This window comes from Trichosurus vulpecula, chromosome 5 (genome assembly GCF_011100635.1).
Source record: "Trichosurus vulpecula isolate mTriVul1 chromosome 5, mTriVul1.pri, whole genome shotgun sequence".
Classification (NCBI taxonomy): domain Eukaryota; kingdom Metazoa; phylum Chordata; class Mammalia; order Diprotodontia; family Phalangeridae; genus Trichosurus; species Trichosurus vulpecula.
This window is the reverse complement of record NC_050577.1, coordinates 152938806-152961467: the sequence shown is the minus strand read 5'-3', so window position 1 is coordinate 152961467 and position 22662 is coordinate 152938806. Positions and strand designations below refer to the sequence as shown.

The 22662-nt window shown below is 36.4% G+C and overlaps 1 protein-coding gene across 1 annotated transcript in view; it reads left to right on the top strand.

Annotated features, from left to right (window-relative positions):
- LOC118851096 (membrane-associated guanylate kinase, WW and PDZ domain-containing protein 2-like) overlaps positions 1-3573 on the top strand; it is a 95046-nt gene extending 91473 nt beyond the window's left edge. The window contains exons 4-5 of the mRNA XM_036760649.1: positions 3041-3120; positions 3563-3573. Coding sequence (XP_036616544.1) covers positions 3041-3120; positions 3563-3573 — 91 coding nt within the window. The remainder of the gene's footprint in view (positions 1-3040; positions 3121-3562) is intronic.
- Positions 3574-22662: the final 19089 nt, after the last annotated feature.

The following is a 22662-nucleotide window of genomic DNA, read 5'->3' as shown; positions in this document are numbered from 1 at the left end:
CCCCCTTGTTAAATGCTTCTGGCTTAAATGAATCTTGTACTAAATTTTTATAGGTATTCTGTTTCTAATTGTTTTTGTGCCCAGAATAATGAAGTAGATGAGAAAATAAAGCTATTTCCCTATTTATGTAAGGAGAAGTAAGGAAGTTTGGGATGGGCTGATGTTTTAAGTGTGTGTCTTGTCTTTTTTCCTTCAGCATAAAAAGCTTTGCAGGGCATAAGCAAGATTGGAAAGGCAGGTCAGATTGGAATGCAAGTGCCTCTCCATACCAGTCCTTTTAAAACTAGATGAATAAATAAATGCTGACTGATTACAATAGACTGTAAGGTCGTTGAGGGCTGAGACAGTTTCGTTTTTGTCCCTTGCCTTTCTTGTCTTCCCAGCACTTAGCAAAGTACCGGGGACATAGCAGGCAATAAATCTTTATTGATTGACTGATTGACTTTATACACACACACACACACACACACACACGCACGCACACATTCTCACACTCACACACTCACACATGCTTAATAAATGCTTTTTGGTTTGTTGGCTAGGGGAAACATTCTAAGGACCTTTCTTCTATATTGCTATTTGTACTAATACAGTCTTCAGTAGGACAATTCCAAAAAGTTGTGAGAAGCCCTTCCTGAGCAATCAATTTCTGATTTCTGTAAGATGAAGGAAAAAGTCCAAAATGTAACTCCTGCCACCCCATTTAGAGGGTAAGAAATAAGGAAGGCTTCTGCAAGAGCAGTGATTAATGCGTCCTTCAGCTAAAGAGCTTGAGCTTTTCCTTCTGTTTTACTCTACAAACCACATTAAGATATCATCCTGTGGAACACAGTAGGTACTTAATAGATAATTGTTGACTTCATTCAACCAGTCTGTGGAGGCAGGAAGTACAATCCCCTGCCCTATTTCCTGCTATTAATGATGAAATTGAGCACCAGAAAAGAGAAGGGACTTGGCCACAGCCACATAACTGATAATTGGTAATTAGTGAATGGCTGCAAAGGTCACATGGACTTTTGCTCCTGTTCTTTGTCTCTGGAATCAGGGAGGGGCTACACAAAGCTAGATTTAGTGTCCTCTACAATTGGGGATTTGAAGATAATGGGAGGCCCTCAAACATCTTCCCTGCTGGCTTACCATGCTGCTATCCTTCCCTCATTTCTGCTTTGAAATTCTCCTCATCAAGGTAAGAATCATCACTTTTAGAAGAAGACTTTTGAAATGCCCATGTCATGGGAGAACTTCTTGTCTCATAATAGAACAAAGGATTTAGAAAATTACTGAATCTTAAATGTACAAAGAACCTCAGGGGCCCTCTAGTCCAGCCTGTACCTGAACAGCAACCCCTTCTGTAACATCTCTGGCAAGCAGTCATCCAATCTCTGCTTGGATAACCCCATAAAAAATTTCCTATCTCCATTTAGAGTGATAAAGAACTTTGGACTTCATCTAATACAAGGTCCTTATTTTACACATTGTGAAAGAACAACTCAAAGGGATTAAATGACATTCCCAAGGTCACCTTTAAGTACTAGAGCCAGGATTCAAACCCAGACTATCTGACTCCCACTCTAGGCCATGACCTCATATTTGAACAATGGTTATGATACCAGAGGGGAAAATTCTAATGGAAAAGAAAGTGGCGTTCAGTCCTGAATAGCGACAAGTTTACTTCATGGTTTTTGCCAGAGGATTGAGATCTTTCTCCCTTGCAAACTACCATCAGCTTTTAGGTGTGATGGGCCTTCCCTCTACCCCCACCAGCTAGATACAAGAATTGACAAACTATGGTATAAAAAGCATGCTAACTTCATAGGCTGTACAAAATGCAAATAACAGGTGAGATTTGGCCTTCAGGCTTTAGTTTGCCAACCCCTTAGTTAAAATATGGGTCTACAACTTTTTCTTCATGAGCTGGTAGTGATCTTCTTCGAAGTCTGTGTTGGAGGTTGAGAAAGCCATAGGGAGGAACCGAGTAAGAATGCACTGCAGACCTGTTAGTGGTTTTAGAATATCTAAAACTGGTAGAGACTTTGGAGGGCATCTGGTACAGCCCCCTTATTTTATAGATAAGGAAACTGAGGCCCAGAGAAATTAAGGGACTTGCCCAAGGTTGCAAGTCACAAAGACTACATTCTCTGCTTATGCAATCAAAGGGATAAAGGTTATCATAAAACTAACAACAGGTAATTAAGTGACAGACCTTTGCAACTTCGTAGGTGTTTGACTTCTGTTTTATCTTTAAATGAAAATGTATAGTTACTTTCAGAAATGGTCTATATGAAGTGAAGATTTTTAAAATTCCCATTAGAAACTCTAGGCATTTTTGTTAAGATTTTTTTAATTGGCAGAATACTTTCCTGAAGGCAGGTTCTATAAATTTAGAGGTTATTGCATTATTAATTCCTGAAAGCTATCTTCTAGGAATAACCAAATAAAAATATTTTTCCTTCAAATTAAATATCTCTCACTTATCCTTTGACTGGTTTTAGAAATATTTAAAAGAAAAATAGCTAAAGGTTGCTTAATGAAATTGCTATTAATCATTATGGGAGAGAAAGCCGAACTTACAAGAACACGTTCTAATTTACATCACTTTTGCTATGCTTTTGCCAGCACTGCTGTTAAAGGGTAACAAACAAGTATTTATGAAAAGAGCAAGTTTGTGATTAAAATAATTCTTTTGCAAAACTCAGAAAACAGTATCAGAGTATGCGAACTATGCGCTTCCAACTGGAGAACCCTGTATTTGTAATAAATTCCTTTTGCTCTGGATGAGTTCTGAATTTTCAATGAGGTTAACTTGGCAACATTCTAGTTGATTTTAATAAAAATAGCTGCTTTGAGGACAGGGAGCTGAGGTTGCCAAATTTACAGCTGCCTTGAACAATTACTCTTACACCTCCTTCAGGGCTACTTAGAACCAGTAAGCAAATTAAGTGTATCGATTGCAATTTTTTTGGACTAACCTTTTTTTTAAAGGAATAAACTTGATTCCTTTCAGTATGTGTCTGTTCAGAGTGATCTCTTTTCTTTTCAGCCATAACACAAAGACAACATCATGGCTGGATCCACGACTTGCGAAAAAGGCTAAACCTCCAGAAGAGTGCAAAGAAAATGGTAGGTTATTAAGTTTTTCTGCTGTTTCTGGAATGAATTTTTAAAATTTTTGTCATTATTAAAAGCACACTTTACCTCAGGAAGGAGATCCTGTAGTTACTGTTGGGAGATAGATAAGAAACTCGGCATTTCAAGGATGCCATGTGGTTGGGCTTTTTCTCTCTGATGATACTGTGCTGAATATCACACCCGGGTGCTCTCTGTTGGTTGTGTTTGACTCCTGGACTGACTTCTCCACCTACCACGAAGGACTTTTGTTTGCAGAATGTCTCTCTGGGGACTCTGATCTTTGAATCGGAATGAGATATGGTGTGTGTGGAGAACCAGCATGTGTTTGGATTATGAATAGGATTTGATTTATTCTTAAAGGTATAGTACTTTACATACCAGTAGTTTAAGAGTGAGCAATAGTAATATTTGTGTCTTTAAAAATGTTTAATAGGCAACTTATAAATGAATATAAAATACCAGTCAATATAAAATACCAATAATATCATGCCAAACTTTTGGAATTACAACCCAAAAAATGATGAAATAGAAATAAGATTGGAAATATTTTAAATAAATCTTTTTTTCCTCAAAAAACAATATTATACTGGTAGTTACAGCAATAAAATTGACATTACTCTTTTCCAGATATCAACTTGATTTTTTTATAAATTAAGTGTTTAAATAAAAGTGCATGTTTCTGATTAAATCTACATTATGAATTGGAACCAAAATTCAGAAAAAAATATTTTTCTTTGTGTATATTATTATATTTCCAAAAGTTTATTAGTGTATTGGCATTGTTTTTGCTAAAAAGCAACTGTTTTGTGGACCTAAGGATAGTTTTCATCAGTTTTGAGTAATTGATGAATGTAGTCTTTGTTTATTTGATCAGCCAATTCTATTTTGCATAGATAAAAGACTAACACTGATGATATTTGTAATTATTCAAAATACTGGGTCACTTGTTTGTTATGGGGTCATTTCATACTTAGAGAAATAGCTCTGCTTTAAAGAGTTCCAAATTGTAAGAAACCTTTTCATTTTAGAAGTAATCCTTACTTTCTGAGAATCTACACTAATTGTTCTGTGCTTCCTCATGTTGTGTTCAGCTTGTACATAAGCTAGGACTATTAATGAATGAAAGCATGGTTATGTATATATTTGTGTGTAAATTCATATATAGAGACACTTATTTATATAAAAATAGTTTGCTTTTTTTCCCTAATGACATGCTTGGCTACTTGACATTATGGACTTTTAAGAGTGATTAGGCTGCATTGGGGTAATATAATTGTATATGGTGTTGTCATTTGTGATGGTATGTAAATTTAAGTTACCTTAGTTGTTGTATCTTAGAGTTACTTGGATCATAGTAATTACTAGTTTTTCCTTATAAGACTAATTATATTATTTTATGGTCCATTGATATTAAACTCCTCAAATGTAGTTTATTGACTTTTCTCTTGTCTGAGTTATTCATCTCATAATTCAAAGTTCTGAAAGTTAAACTTGAAGAAGATTCTGGGGAAAGATATGAGCAGCAAGTATATTTGACACTCCTTAATAGATAGTTCCTAATTTTTTGATGTTTATACTAGCCTTCTCCCTCAGAGAGTAGATACCTGATGCCAGCATCCTGTGTACCATACTGCATAGCTAGAATCCTATAGTTTAGAATGTAAATTAATTCCATTCATTGTTCCTATTTTGATTATTGTTTACTTTCATTTTCCATAAAGTAAACAACTTTGGATTGTAAAGTATGTGCTTAAAAAAAAACAAAAGGTCAACCAAAGGTAGCTGGCATCCTGTTAGACATAATTGGAAGGAGGCTGAGAAGCTTTGTGGCATAATAGAAAGGTCATTGTACTTGGAATCAGAAAATATAGGGTCAAATTCTAGTTCCGTCACTTACTATCAGGTCTTTGGGTTATGGATTATGAAATAACTCTAGGATAAGGAGTAGTAAGGCTTGTCTGGGAATAAAATATAGAAAATTCAGCCTTTTCCATGCCTAAAATTGTTGCAAGTTATATAGAGACAGAGGTATAAGCATGACATTATATATAAGTATCTTGGCAGCTACATGGCACAGTGGATAGAGTACCATGCCTGAAGTAAGAAAGTTTCATCTCATGAGTTCAAATCTGGCCTCAGACACTTACTAGCTATGTGGCTCTGGGCAAGTCACTTAACCCTGTTTGTCTTAGTTTCTCATCAGTAAAATAAACTAGAGAAGGAAATGGCAAACCACTCCAGTATCTTTGCCAAGAAAACCCCAAACAGGTCATGAACATGACTGAAATGACTGAACGAGAACAAAAATATATAAGCAGATATAATGTCACATATAAGTATATATGTACTTATATAAGAATATATAAAATATATAGTCACATTTAATATTTTACAAGGGGAAATATCACAACCATTGACTTCTCACAATGTCCCTATATAATAATAAGACCAGCAGATATCTATAGATTGCAGTTTTGCAACTATATAATACAAGGCATGGAGATATAGTAAAAGAGAAAGGAGGGATCAACTAATATAATCCATGTATAAACTTGTTGACCTTACAGGGACCAGGGTTGTGGGCAAACATTGTCTTATGACCACACATTGGACTAATATAATATGTAATATTCTTGTGGTTACAATGGGGAGGGAAAATATTAATGGCTCAATGTAACACAATGTCATTATTGCAAAAAAACATACATTATTAAAAAGTACTGACCACGAGTAAATAGCTTCACCTTGATATAGAAATAGCCACACACATATAGCTGTGTAAAGACATATACAACCTACTACCTGAAATACTAAATTTTAAAAGTACCTATGATTCAATGTTGAGTCAGCTTGTGTCTGTACATTTTTTTGGTTTGGGGAACCTAGAAAAATGGAACTGGCAAAAGTGTTTGGTTTTATGAGTATCTTCATGTACATGCTAGTCCCTGACTGTTAGCATATTTGTGTAATGGCTCCTTGGAGATGTCATGGAAATGCAAATGTCACCATTTTTCAAAACTACTTCATAAATTAGATCTGACTGGAAAGATCATATTAGGTTTCCGTTCTCATGAGAAATTTCCATTTTAATTTTAGTTCTGATTTGCTCTATTCTGAGGTCCTCCAGCATCAAAATTGTTCCTGGGTCAGGTAAAGCCAATCCATTCTTCTTTCTCGGGAAAGTCCTACAAGTAGTCAGCAGACTAGAAACATTCAAAGGCCCACTCCTCTCTTAAAATCCAGATAGAGCCACACCTTTCATCATACTCTATCTGTGAAACAGGTAGCACACACATATTGTTAAATTTGACAAAAACTGTCATCCTAGTTCAGTTTTCTTGATATTACTAAAATCTTCCATTTTTCCTTCCAAACTTCATGTTAATGGAAAGGTAGGGCATAATGTGATAATAGATAAGTGGAAATTTGGGTTTTTCAAAGAAGGATGATTGTCTACTGAATAGGACATGACTTTTATTGCATACTTAATTGGGTTCTGGTTGTTTCCTAAGTTAATTCTATGAAACTGACAGTTAAATTAAGGGATAAATAGCTTCCTTTTTGCAATTAAACTTCTCTTTTTAAGACAGCCTGGGGTATTAAGGTAGCTTTAGTGTAAGCCTTTATAAAATGTCTTGGTGAGGGAATCTACTAGAATTTGAACTATGCCGAACTTGCTCTACTAATAAGAAAACTACACTAGAAATTAGTTCTGTGGTTCATGGGCCAGCACTTATTGTTTTTCCCCTTAAAGAGTGGTTATGGTCTAGTTTCTTGCTTAATTCTTCTTGCATATTAGCAATCCTAATTTCACAAGAAGATTAAATATGGTCAAGGTAATTTCACATTTAAATAGCTTTTTTCTAATCTTTTAAGCTTGGTAAAGTGGTATTTGTGAAGCACCTTTAAATTCCCCCATTAGGAAGAGTAAAGTAGAAGATGAGTCACAAATGTTTAGCTATAGAAGTACTCTCAAAGGGTCCGTATTCATTTCAATTCAATTGGCTATTTACAAATAAAAGTTAATTTATGATGGCTTTTTTAGTTTTCGTATTAGTTTTGGCTAATATGGCAAAAATAATTTCTCAGTACACTGGTAAAGAGAAAGAAATTCCAGGGTTAAGCAATTTTCAATGGCCACCATATGGATAACTCATATTGTAGTGTTTTTTTTGGTCCACCTACTAGATTTTCTACTACTTGGCAGAATTCACTCTGATTGCTTAAACTCTGGTTCATCTCCTACTTCCAATTGGTGAATATTTCAAGACAGCAAAATAATTTAGAGCCATGGCTGTTCAAATAAATTTGACTACAGATGACTATAGTTTCATATTATTAACTCAAAATTCAAATATTACTCACTTTTGTACTATAGATCATTTTGTCATATTTGTGCCTCTGTTTCTTCAAGATGACTCTCATTCTCTCACTCTCTAGCTGTCTTTCTCTTCTTCCCTCCCTCCTTCTCTTTAACTCTCTCTCTATATATTTAATATTTATTTGAAATTCCCATGCAATATTTATATCTATCTCATTTTATTTGTGGTTTCCACTAGACATTTGCTTCTCTGAAGCTGAAAGAGATCAAGAGGTCACTGGGCTCAGTTTTCAATGCATAGTGGCAAAACCATTCCCTAATTCTTTCTTTAAGGCAATTTTTGGTAGAATTGATCAGCTGTAGTTAAAATTTGAAGGCCAAAAAAATAGTAAGAATATTTGAGGTAAAAATATGTTTTTTTCAAGAGCAGGTTTTTAGTATTCCCCCAGAATTGGGTTGGGAGAGAATGAAGGATAAACCATATGGTTATTCCACAGTTTCTCCTTTTTTCTAGTTCTTCATGTTTTTGAAATAAACTAGTTACTGTTCTTTTATTATTAAACCATATCACACAGTAACACATTTTATGTTTGTAAACTAATAAAGTATTTAAAGCTATACAGTGTATTAAAACATTGGATGTTTTTCCCATTTTCTCGGTGTTTTTACTTTTTTAAAATAGGACTTCCCCAGTGACTTCATAATTTCCATCTATGGTTTATCTCTAGTTCCAGCCAGTCTTTCTGCTGGAGAAATTGCTATACCCAGAGAGTACATGTTAATTTTACAGCCACAGCACTTGAGTTCAAATACTGCCTCTGACACTTATTAGCTACGTGACGTGCCCATGCAAACTGCTTAAGAATTCGGAGTCTCAGTTTGCTTATGTATAAAAGGGTCATAATCATATTTGTTTTACAGAGTGAGTGTGAAGAAAGTGTCTTGTAAATTGTAAGGCACAACACATACGTGAGTTATTACTCGGTTGGGGGCAGTCACAAAGTGTCTGTGCTTTCCAAAGGAGCTCCTGGCTTGGCAACTCCCTCCATGAACTGACAAGAGATAATTCTTAGAAAGTTGCCTGAGGTACATAAAAGTGAAGGGACTTGCCCCATGACTCATGGCTAATGGTCTGAGATAGAATTGGTACCCTAGACTTCCTTCCTTGAAGCTCACAACATGTCTACTGTGATTCCTGTTGCCATCAGTAATATCTCTGTATCAATGGAATGGTGCAATAGGGGGTAAATATCTCTCAACCCCATAATACATACAAAGCTCTGTAATATTCAAAAACAAACAAAAACTATAATTTGGATAGTTCTAATATTAAAAAATTAATTTAAACCTTTTCATAGTGGAAACATCTGTAGACCCTCAATCCAACAACTATGTCCTTAAAAGTTAGTACAGCATAGAAGTTAGGAAAAACAACCCAGCTCATTTTCTTTTGTTAATTTGGTCCTATCAGATTTCACTGTCTGTTCTAAGGTTGCTGGTGGAAGCAGAGATTCTACATCACCAAATGTTTGCAAACAAGCTGATGACTATAAAACAAACAAACAAACAAACTGCTTTTACCAGTTAGGAAAGAAAAAAAATGAGCTCTTAAGACATAATCCAGTGCATGATTGATGCCTAACCACTAAGCAGCCCAGAGTGCTTGTTACAATATGTGTTAAATGATGCTATTCTCGATGCTGTAGTTAAGGATATGTCAGTGTTACCATTATAAACCCATGTTTTCAGGGAATTATATTTCCAATAGCTCTTGGTTTTATGTGCTTTTTGTGGGAACTCCTGAAGCTTAAAATGTTCCTTTATAAGAAAAAAAAAAGGCAAACATTGCTTTTTTGTGGGCCATCAGTTCATAGGGCAGAACAGTGCCACTTGGTGTTTGGAGACAAAAGCCATATTAATAGATAAGGAGTTCAAATTGATATAAAGCAGCTGTTTTTCCTAATCTGAGTCTCAGTACCCTTGTGAAATTTGAATTGATTAGATTTCTTAATGTAACACTTAGCTAGAAAAGAAGAGGATGAGTTTTTATTCCTCAGACCAAATGATAACATTTCATATTTATGAAATATCTTTCTCCCAGAAATGTTAATAATCTTCACCCATTATATTTTAAACTTTGCTCCATGCTTTCTTTGACTCTAATTAATTTTTCCTTTTGAAATTCCCTGTATATTTCTCAGTTCTAACGTAAACTACTTTTTAAATTTTATTTGCCTTTGTAGTAATTCCACTATCTTTCTCAGAGGCCTGGTTTCTATGCCACTAGCCAAAGAATAGAGTCCTCTTCTTACTATTTCTGCTACTCAGTGGTTCCATGGTTTTGGACTAAACACTTTTTACATAGTTATTCTCTCGGTAAACACTGCAGACTCATTAATTATTTATTTGTACATTCAACAAATATTGAATTCCTCTATTATGAATTAGCAGTGTGCCAAGCACAGTAAAGGACATGAAGACATATCACACGTGGTCTCTGACCTCATGAGATCTTAGATTTGTAGATAGAAAGGGAATCTCAAAGTAAATTTAGCCTATCCTATTCCATTTTACAGGCAAGAGTAGTGGGATGAGAAAAAACATGGAGTCAGGAATATGAATATTGAGTCCAGTGAATAATTTGGATGGAGCAGAGACTTCGTGTTGGGAAATATTAGAAAATAAGATTGGAAAGGTGGCTGTGTCCATTTATGAGTAGGCTTTAATGTCAGTTTCTAGGAATTTATTTTATCAGAAGTTGGGAGCAAAAAGTATTTTTGTCCGAAGTATTTTAGTTATGGAGCAGGCTAGGGGCAATCTGTCAATTGACAAATACTTACTGGGTGCCTTCCATGTGCCTAGCACAGTGAGGGATGCAAAAGAAAAGTAGGATTATACAGCAAGTGGAAGTTAGTGATCCTAGACAAAAGCTAAGAAATTTCTCCCTGAGCTTCAGTTTGGTAAAGCTAGAATGACTAGAGAAAGCATTAAACAAGGAAAATTTGATAGGAGTTGATGGCTCTGACAGTGATGATATTCTAGGGATGTCAGGAATAAAGGCCATTTTGGGGATAGGGAGATAATAAGTTTAGTTTTAAATATATTCCAATTGAATCTAAGAAGTGACATCCACGTTTCAGTAGGCAAAAAATTCAGCTCTGGAGAGAGGTCAGGGTTAGAAATATCTATTTGAAAGTCATCTACATAACAAGAATAGTTAGGTCATGAAAGTGAATACATTGGCCAGGGAAGGAAGGAAGGAAGGAGGGAGTTTAGGGGCAACTGGTGTCAATAGAACTGCATGACAATATAACAGGGATAACACAAAGTAAGTACATAAAACAATATCTTAGGGTGGGGCTTCAGCACAAGCCCCCCATAATTCCTCCCTCAAATGAACGGGGCCCCAAATCCCTTGGGGTAAGGGGCAAAGGTCTCTTCTATAGCTGTTTCCTGCTGAAATTGGACATAGAGCTGACTGTGCCCCAAGAGGTCCCATTTGAAGGGTCAGTTCTTTAGCCAGCATCCAGAGTTTGGTCAATGCCAGGTTCAGGGATGACACAACACAGTCTTGGACAGGGGGTAACATCCAGCTCAAGTGGTCAGGCATCTACAGGTAGTAGGCACCCAATGTGCAGGAAACAAATCTAGCAAACAAGTTGAAAAGCCAAAAAGAATAAAGAAACAACCAGAGTTAGGGTAAATAAAGGGCCAGCTGTGCTTCTGGAGTCCATGAACCCACTAAAACTGTATTAATTCCTATCTTCCTTACTGTCGTGTATTTCTTTAATCTGAGCTGGGACTTGGCCAATTTCCTATTCTCCCTGAAGGTGTGACAAACTTAGATACAAGAATTCAGGAGGATCTATAGGAGCAGTTCTTACTTCCCTTTTCAGTCTCATATTAAGCCCCTTTTCTAGGTACATCTTATATAGCTCATTAGTTGGGATACCATCTATTCATCCAAAATCTATCCCTGCTCTTAAGAGAGTAGTAAATAATTCCTTTCTTCTTAATCTATTCTGTCGTTGAATCCACTGGCTATTTACTCTTCTCTCTCCAAAAATTTATCTTTTCCCCATTCCCATAAGTCACTTAACTGTGAAATCTTATCCAGCATCTCCAAGAGAGTTCCCTATTTCCCCAATTAATAGAGTCAGAATTAGGTGCTTATAAACAGGAGGGGCCATCTTCACTAATATATTTCTATGAGAAAATGCTAAGGGAGTACCATAATAGGCATCTGTGTCTCTGATCATAATTGCAGTTTTCATTACCTCTTCCTGTTAACTTTCTCATACAGTCTCTAAGTGAATACCAGGGTCTATCTTATCTCCACTAGGCCACACAGAGTCAGTAAGATACTGTTTGTGGCATACTTCTGCAGCTAAAGCTAAGGGATTAGTTCCATTGTTACCTTCTTGCATATGATAATCCCTAAAAGCTTGCTGTACAGAAGGATTCTGACTAATACCTATGAATTTCAAACAATCTATGTTATCTGTTACTACTCTTCCTGCCCCTTCATCACTGATTCTCACTATCCAAGATACTAATGATTCTCCCATTTGGGGCAGGGGCAGGGGGGAGCAGTGAATTGATTCAAAATATCTGTGACCTTCTATTGAGTAAAATCCTCAATTATTTCCCTAAACACTGTGTAGCCCCCTGGTTCTAATACTTCCCTGTTAGCATTGGATGAACAGAAGCCATCTCATCTAAGTTAGTTTCATTCTCCTCCAACATATCTTCCTGGCAGGTGTTTGGGCCCCCATCAAGACCACCCTGTGCAAGGGCTGCATGCATCTTCCTCTTACTTTTTTGCTTCTTTTCATGAGCTAAACTAACAGTCGCTGTCTCTTCTGCCACCTGAAACTTTCTAGCTTGCTCTTCTAAAGGAAAGTTTGAATGCTGTAGCACAGAAAGCTTCTCATACAAATCAGCTAACTCCCGTTTCATCTGAACCTTTTCCTCTAGCAATTTGTCTCTGCTTTTACGTATAGTATGATAACTTTTTAGCAAGGTCCAGCCTTTTCTGCACACCCCTGCCAGTTCTTTCCCCAGTTCTATTGGTATTCTTTGGAAACATCTTTCTAAATCTCTGGATCCTCCCTTCTATAGCTTCAGTTCTGGAGTCCTGTGCTTTTAGCCCATTCTCTCACCAGGGAGGAATAAGGTAAATCTTCCTATCCTTGGATATCCATTTCCTTCCCTAAAGCCTTCCTGCCTCCAAGTAGAGGTTTTATACCTTGCAATCCTATGCTCCTCGCCAAATGGAGGGCCAAGGTGATACCCACCATGGCTGTAGCTGCTATGAATATGCCAGCATAGTTCTGAATTGCAAAGTATAGCAGACTCTTTTCATGGAATACAGAACCAAAACATTTATTCCAACATCAGAAAGCCAAATCCATCATAGCAACAAAGAAATCAATACACATTATCAAGGCAGAGAGCACTGCCATCCTGAAACCTTCCCTTCATCAGGCCTCCCCACAAATGAACTCCCTTAAGCAAAATCACTCCCTCTCTCACACATGCCAGTTCCTCTGACTGCTCTCTCTTTCCCAGCTCTGACTGTTCTGTCTCACTTCCTGCTCTACCCCTTCCTGTTCCATCCATTCAGCATGCTTTTCCCACCATAGGTTCATGTGACTCAAAATTCCTTGTGACTCAGGCAGGTCACATGGGCCTATTAATGGATGGGAAAAACTTCCCATTGAATTAACAATACATTAATAAAACAACTTCCTTTTGAAGGTTCTATCTATACTTCTGCCAAGTTACTGGTGGTATTTTCCATTTTTTTCACTCTGATTTCTTTAAATGTATCCCTGTAATGAGAGGCGGCATTGCATAGAGGATAAAGATCTGGCCTAAGCCAGGGAGACCTGGGTTCACATCCCAACTCTGCTCACACTGGCTCTGTGACCCTGAGCATATCGAGCCCCCTTTCATTACCCTTTGACAAACTCCCCCAAACTATAAACTGTAGGATAGCTGTCAAACTGCATTGGCAAAGGCAATTTCCTCACTATGAAGTTCCCTATTCCAATGAAATGAAAGGTCCAACCACCAATAACAAAAATCTTTATATAATAACTTTGGGAATAAGAGCCATGTTGTTGAACTTATTTTAGTCTGGAAGATTAAATAAAATTCAGGGTTCCATCTTAACAATACAGAAGCCATCAAACACCACAGGTGCCATCTAAGAGGTTACTTGTTCAGTACCAAAAATAATAATAGAGGCTATGAGAACCATCATAATTTTCTCAAAGTATAAAAGTATATAGCATATAACTATAGTCCTGAAAGTGCCATCCAACTCTTTTAATTTTTTAAACTTAGTAGACCAAAAAGTGGTTTCAATTTCCTAAAACTTAAAAAAATTTTATATATATATATATATATATATATATATATATATATATATATATATATATATATATCATGTCCATCTTGCCATTCATTTTCTAAATACTTTGTCTTTGATTTATATGTTTGATACTGAATAAGCCATTTTTAAAAGAAGGTGAGTGGTATTTTCTGATTAGATTATCTGTATTTACTTCTCCCTAAGTAGAACCATCTCTGTGAACTTTAGCATTCTGTTAGTAGGGAAAGGGCCCTTAATTCACACTTACCTTTAGAGGTTGAAAAATTTCCCTGCCTTTTCTTTGTTCATGGACTTCCAAAGCCATTGGAAAATGATGAACATTTATCATTATCATCTTAAAATTAAATACATAAGATTATAAAAGAAATAAACTTATTAAAATGCATTTATTAAAAAAATCAAGTGAATTCATGGATCCCAAGTTAAGAAACCCTGTCTTTGAGCTTGTATATCAGTGTGTGTATGTGTGTGTATATGTGTATATATATATATATATATACATATATATATATATGTATGTATGTATGTATGTATATATTAAACACACAGGACAAGTTGGACCCAAAGTAGTTAAACAATATGAGAGTGGATTATATTACCCTTGGGAAATTCTAAAACTCCCACATTTCTCCCAAAAACAAGTGCCTAAATTTTTATACTGATATTCCACTATGGTTTTATACGACTGTGAATCATGTGAGTCACTAAAGTCTCAGAAGAATTAAAAATAAGTATCAATGAAAAAGAATTTTAAAAAATGAGGTGCCATGATAGATGCAATAGAGAGGCACTTGGTGAGGGAGAAAGGGGTTCAATATGTAACAAAAAAGAAATTCAAATAAGAACTGAAATTAAGAATATGATCTAAGAAATATATAATTTGTTTTATAAAACAATATATGTGCTGCTCATGTGGAAAAAGAAAGGATAATCAAAGCATAACTCAAATCATCCTACTTGTGATATTGAGAGAAAATGAGGAAGGCCCCCAGTAAGCTAGACTGAGCCCTTATGCTGAACGGGTGGGAGGCCATGGACAAGAATTGAATAGGATGGGCAAACAGACGGGTTGCAACATGTGTCATTGAAGAGAACATCCATGTCAATAAGGTCATTTTATTAAGGTTAGGAAACTGGAAGCTGTTGAAGGTCTTAAACAAGGGTCAAATATAACACACAGAATGGCTTGGAAAATGGGAAATTCTCCCCTTCCCCTAAATGTGTAATGGTGGCTACCTTGACTAACAGCCCTCCATTACACTTCCCTTTAGTGCTTGACACTGAAGGCTTATATAACATAATGTGCGTTTTCTTTCTCTACCAAAACAGAAAGTAGGTCTTCTCTTCATATCCTAGGGTACATTGCAGAAGAGAGTGGGTGCCCATGAAATAAATGTTGTTGATTGACTGACTCACTGCTTTTGGACTGAGCTGCTTCTAAACATAGGTTAGCCTCTTCTGCTGAAAAGTAGCTGCATGGTGTGAAACTGGGAAGGAGCTACCAAAATCTTTTCTCCATGTGACCTCATTTAACATTTCCACATATAGTTAACAGCAGCCCTATTTTGAGAGTTGAGTTGACTGTTCTGAAATTTACTTTCCCGTTAGTTTTAGAGGCACTGCGGGACAGAGCTAATAGATTGGGAGTCAGAAAATGTGAGTTCAAATCCCAGTTCTTCTATTTTCTCACTCGTGAGCTTCAGTAAGATACAACTTTTGCAGATATTGGTTGTCATATCTAAGGAGATGGACTAGAGAACTTTTTTTTTACCCTCTTTCATCCCTCCATCTTATTGGGTCACCAAATTCGGAAAGAAGTATTACTATGTTTTTACATATCTTCCCTAGTATACTTTTGTGCCAGTTACTGTTATTGTTCAGGCATTTCGGTCATATCCAACTCTTTGTGACCTCATTTGGGGTTTTCTTAGCAAAGACACTGGGTGGTTTGCCATTTCATTCTCCAGTTCGTTTCACGGATAAGGAAACCGAGGCAAACAGAGTTATGTAACTTGCCAGAGTCGCACAGCTAGTACCCTTATGCGGCTGGATTTGAACTCAAGTCTCCCTTACTCCAGGCCTGGCACTCTATCCACAGAGCCATCTAGCTGGCCATGTACTTTTGTGTAGATGACAATAAATTTCCGTCATGAAAAGCACAAGAAAGTTTGTCAGTTTGCTGTGGAGATTCAGTTTTACTGAATTGATGAGAAGAATTATTGTTGGTGATTTCATTTCCAAAGAACTTGAATGCATATTCATTTTTATTTTTACAACTCAGTAATATAGGGTACAAGTAATTTTATCTCATTTTAACAGTGGGAAACACCAACATAAACAAAGGTTAAGTATCTTGCCCCACTTAACATAACCTTAGTTAATAGCGGTCAGGACATGAATCCCTCCCTACACACTCTCAGTCTGAGGTTCATTACATTAGACTATGCCGTCTTTATTAATTCCCAAGTATCCACTGATTTGTTAGAAAACTGAAACTGATTTCTAGTGAATCTTTCCTTCCAATAGTTGCTTCTGCAGCTACCACAAGTAGAAACGAAAAACAAAAACATCAGCATATGTTTATGGGTGATGCACTTTCCATTATTGTGCATCTTGAGAATTCATGCTCAGTACATTAGCCAGTCAGGATGCTCGAATTCTCTCTCTCCATTCCATTGAGTTTATAACATGCCATTAAGTAGAATGGTATTGCCTTTACCATACTCTAGTAGCAGCCAGTGCACATGGTACCTGCCATTCTTAGAAATGCAGTGCTCCCTTAAGGATGGGGGAATTTGCCTGAAACTTATTAAATGCTTAGGCTGTTTCAAAGTGGAAGTGCAGTCCTTCTGAGAATTTCTTCTGTATTAAAAGCCTGTTCATTTACCTCTCTTTGCTGCCTTGGGACACATAGATTATGGCTCTTTAGTTCTTATTAACATTATAGTCTGTTGCATTGTCCTGAATATTCTTGATGACTGAGGAATCTGTCTTGTTGATTTGAAGGTGTTGTCTTCTAGTTCAAATAATTCTGTAATACCATATGTTTAGGTCTGATAACCTGATAGGCAGTTAGGTGGCACAGTGAATAGAATGCTAGACCTGGAGTCAGGAAGATTCATCTTCATAAGTTCAGATATGGTCTCAGACACTTACTAGCTCGGTGACCCTGGGCAAGTCACTTAACCCTATTTACCTCAGCTTTCTCATCTGTAAAATGAATTGGAGAAGGCAGTGGTAAACCACTTCAGTATCCTTGCCAAGAAAACCTGAAACAGTCATGAAGAGTTGGACACAGCTGGAAAAAACTCAACAACACCCTGGAAAATATACTTACTTCGGAGGCAATGAATCTGATTCTGAATCCTAGCTCTGCCATTTGCTACCTTTGAAAATAATTGGATCACACATCTAGAAATGGAAGAGAGCTGAAAGGCAATTTAGTCCCTCACTTTGTAAATGAAGAAACAGCCCCAGAGAGTTTAAAGGATTGTCCAAGGTCACATAAGCAATAAGCATTAGAGGTGGGATTTGAATTCAGGTCTTCTCTCTCCAAAGCCTATACCTTTTCAGTTGTATCCCCTCTTGGGTCTGTCATTTATCTGACTTTAGCCCCAGATTTTTTCAGCTATAGAATGAAGTTAGACTTATAACCTCTCAGGTTGCATACTGCTTCAAATCTAAGATCCTACATATGATATATGTATACAAACCTATCTTTCCAATGATACTTTAAAGGAAACATGGATACATTGTGTCAAGAAGCAGATATTTTGAGGATAATCTAAAGTACTTTGGAAAATTGAATTTGACATGAAAACCTTATAAACTATAATCATAAGAATTTATAGAGTAGTAGGGCAAGAGTGGCAGCTCACCTTGAGGAATCAATCATTCCCATTGGTCTTCGCCCAGAGAGAGGGGAAGGTCCAATAGTAATGCTCTCCCAGGGTATACCAGCACACTTGGCCAAAGCCATATGCTCATTTATTAATATTACTCTCAAAATTTTGATTGCTCATCTTAAGTAATAAAGAAATGTTCTTCTTGCTTCACTTAGGAGGCAGTTTAACCTCTACCAAGATACCTGTGGCATATGTCCATATGAAGGAAATCTTCAGTTTAACATTTATCAATAATAATGCATATATAGCCCATCACTTGGTCCCTTCTTGTTGTTGCTAAGTTATTTCAGTCGTGCCTGACTCTTCACGACCCCATTTGGAGTTTTCTTGGTAAAGATACTGGAGTGATTTGCCATCTCCTTCTCGAGATCATTTTACAGATGAGAAACTGAAGCAAACAGGGTTAAATGACTTGCCCAGGGTTATTTGACTAGTAACTGTCTGAGGCCAGATTTGAACTCAGGAAGATGAATCTTCCTGACTTTTGACTTCATCCACTGCACTATCTACCTGCCCCAACCAGGTCCCCGAATATGTATTAAGATAATTTTAAAATCCCATTAGAGATAAGTCTAATTATAAATCAAAATCCTAGAATAAATGTCTAAGTCCTGTTCTTTTCTTCAGCATTTTCTAACCCAATCCTTGACTTTTAAATGCTCACTAAGCCATGCCTAGAGGTAAGTGATCAATAAAAGCATGCCTAGGGGCAACTAGATAGCAGAGTGCCTAAAGCCAGAAAGCCTAAAGTCAGAAAGACTTCAAATCTGGCCTCAGAAACTTACTAGCTCTGTGACCCTGGGCAAGTCATACAACCCTGTTTGCCTCAATTTCCTCATCTGTAAAATGAGCTGGAGATGGAAATGGCAAACCACTCCAGTATCTTTGTCAAGAAAACTCCAAATGGGGCCACAAGGAGTCAGACATTACTGAACAACAAAAAGCATGCCTAAGTATTTCCTTAGCAAAGGAAACATTTAGTAATAAATTCTCACAACATCACTAACCTCCCCACTCCACTACATACACTGTTGTGAACATCTCTTGTTTCCCCTTCCTTCTCACTGCCTCAGTTGATTTTTTTTCAAAAGAAGACAAACATAACACGTTTTATTCACAAAGAAGCATCATATCCACATGTAATTAAGCTACAAGTGTTTTACTTTGGACCCAAAAGGATTGGTTCTCTGGATTGTTTGGGGGAACAGAAATGAAAAGCAAAAGTAGTCTTTGCCCACTAGGATGATGTTGCCTCTGCATGTAATCTCTTTAGACACGTTTTGGTCTGCCACTAAAAACTGCATATCCTTACAGGGTACAAAGAATTTGAATACATTCTAACTTCTCAGAACAGTTATTCACAGAACATTCATATCAGACCTTTCTCAAAAAAAAAAAAAAAGAAAATGTTATTGGCTCTTTTACTGAGGATCCTTTAATTCTTCCTTTTCTTCTTAGATAATATCCCCTTCTGTTGACCATACTCAAAGGATTATCCAGAAAATGGACCTCAGAGAGCTGTTCACATACATTTTGAACTCATTCCAATTTCGTGGAGTCAGAGCTCCACAATAAAATGAAATTTATTGAAAGATGTGAACTTGATGACTTTGTTTCGGTGGTACCATTGTTTCCAGATAATAGGTTGATTCAGCCCTGAAATAGATTTCAGAAGTCATTAGGCCCACAGAAAGTCTATTTCTATCCCAAACCTTGTACTGGTTCCACCCTACCATTTATAAATACCAACCCTCCACCTACTGCTTATCCCTACTTCCTTCTCTTGTTCCAAGCATCCTAAATTCAGACAACTACCTCTGGCCACTTCATTTGTCTTGCTCCCTAAAGCATGCCTTCTTTTTTTCCATTAGGTCCACATTTCTGATTCATAGTAATGTTGTCCTAGTTTCCATTAGGTCCTTGGCATGTGGGTCATTGTTTATTTCCAGGATTGAGCTAAGTGATGCTGTTTAAGTTTCCTTTTTCAGAAACTGCAGAGTTGCCAGACAGGACATAGTTCAAGTGAATGACCTGGTAGATCTAATTTCGTGTTGCTTTAAGCGAAAGTTATGAAATGAAGAAATCGCTCAGTACAATAAAGTCGTCTCAGAAAACCATAATTTACAATTGGGTCAGTGTGGGGATTATTAAGTGAAGGATTTAGTGAGAAGATGTGAAATTCAAGTTCAAACTCTAGTGTTAGAGGATAAGGAAATATATGTAAAAATTCTTGGAAAAATTAAAAGGTTTAATTAATCTTGTTAATCATACAGGATCACTTTTGTGGTCCCAAATATACAAATAAAAGGCTTTGGAAATAGCCATAGAAAGATTATATCTCAGCAGGAACAGATGAGTGTCTCTTAAATCATAGACTTTCCAATAGATTACACTTACTTCCTAATTTATAAATCCTAGATTTTTATTTACTAATTTTGTCTCTTTCCCTTTATTCTCTCCTTCTGTCAATTTCAGCTACATATATGACATCTTCAAAAACCCAGTAAACGACAAAATTCTTCACCTGATCCTCCAGAAAGAAACCTAATTCTTCCACCTTTGCTTACTCTTCTGGAGTATGTTTTTTTTTTTTTTTTTTGCCATCTTAACTTATAATTCAGGAGTGAGATTAATAGGGCTTATTACCTTGGGGATTTATGTCTGATTCTCTCTAAAATATTTCATAGGATTTATAGTAGTTAACAATGGTTCGAGAACATATACTTTGATATTTGTAAATATACAGTCATTATGTTTTAAATTTCATTTTCTTGTTCTAGTATTGACTGTACAAGCAATTTAAGACAGGGTTACAGAGCTTCAACTTTGAATATATTTGACCTCAGATGGTATTCTGCTGGTTATATTATTTTAAACCTCATATGTTAGGATTTATCTACATAAATCTTTAATGTTTTTGGTGCTTTGTTTCTTTTTATTCAAGAGGGACTTCAATCTTAGATAATGTTCACAGGAACATTAAGTGGAAAAGTGAAGAATTCATTCAAATAGTGGTATGTTTTTCCCTTTATATCACAGAAGGAATATTAGATCTGGGAAAGGCCTGAAGGATCATATAGCTCAAGCCTTTCCTTTTACAAATCAGGAAACTGAGATCTAAAGAGGTTAATTATGACTCTCCTGAAATTACATGACTTCTTTATAGCAGAAAAGGGACTGAAAACCAGGTTTCCTAATCACTTCCTGTCCAGTGATTTTTCTACTGTACTATGCCTGTAACTATAATCAGCTTGATTAATCTTTGATTGGATTTTTTTTCAATATACCAGTTCCTTCCCTGCTTACTAGAAACTGAATATTAACTTAGTGCATAGGGTTGAGAATCCACTTACATTTTGCTGAACTTAGCTGAGGGCTGTTTTGTTAATAGGCCAGACTCTGCCATTATTCAACTCAGAAGAGAATACACCGAGTCATTTCTTTCCTTCCTTCTTTCCTTTTTTTCTTTCCTTCCTCCCTCCATTATGCCTTCCTTTCTATCTCCCTTGCTTTCTCTCTCCTTTCCTCTCAGGTTGCCTTCTTCCTTCTATCCCTCCCTTCCTCCTTTCTTTCCTTCCTTACTTCTTATCAAAATGAATACATTTTGGGTACATGGAATTTTGTTTATTTTACTTAATTTTAATAGCTAAATTTTATTTTAATACCATACAAATATAAACCCACAAACTGAAACTGAAGTCTACTCCCTAAAAATAGTGCAGCAAAACAACACAAAAGACTGAATTTGACAGAACATTTCACCATATTTTTTAAATAATTTTATCTTGAAATTATAGAAAGATCAAGCATTTTAACTTTAGCAAGACTGTAACAACATCATCATATTTAAGCTGAATTTTGTCACCATTTGATATTTTATCCATTTTCATAGTTGTAGTCTAAGTACAGATTGTTCTCTGAGATTTTCTTTCCTCATTCTACCAATTAACATTCCTTCCCATTTTTATTGAATTATTCAAATTCATCATTCTTAATGACGCAACATTACCCTACTTACATGAATACACCACAATCTATTCCGCCATTCCCCAATCATTGGATGACAGTTTGCTTCCAACTTTTTTTCTCTCATACAAATAGTGCTGCTGTAAATTTTTGAATAGCTGGATCTTTTTTGTGTTATCAATAATTTCCTTTACATATAAAACTAATAGTGAGATCACTGTTCTTTCTCCTTTTTTAACTTTTTTTAAGGGGGAAGGCAGGGCAATTGGGGTTAAGTGACTTGCCCAAGGTCACATAGCTAGTAAGTGTGTCAATTGTCTGAGGCCAGTTTTAGGTCCTCCTGATTCCAGGGCCAGTGCTCTACTCACTGCACCACCTAGCTGCCCCTTTTTAACTTTTTAGGGGGTAATTTCTTCTAATTCTATATCACTTTCCAAAACTGCTTTTCCAAATTCACAGCTTTTTCATCAATGAATTAGCATGCCATTCTTTTCCACCATTTCCCCCCAACATTGTTATTTTGTATTTGAACCATTTATTCTTCCTCACTATACATATTGTTTAGCATTCATTTAGCCTACTCTGCAAATGAAGCTAATATTTTTCATCTTTGACTTCAGAAATAGAGGATAGATATGAAAATCCTCCCTGCCCATTAATAGACCTCACATGGAGCCCATTAAGGGAAGCTTGCTTAGAGGAGGCTTGCTTGTAGGAAGGCTTTCGTACTTTTTGGTACTAAGTCAATTAGGCACTCAGTCACCAGGGTTGTGATGCCTTCTGCCTCTGAGAAGTGTATATATACTCTGAATTGGTATTTTGCTTTGGGGTTCGCTTAGGAGGAGGATCTTTTGATTCCCTGGTCAAGACTCTGAGTAGCCAGCCATATGTTCAGAACTCCCCAACTGCTCAGATGTAAAGGGCCTCTTGGTCCAGTGGTA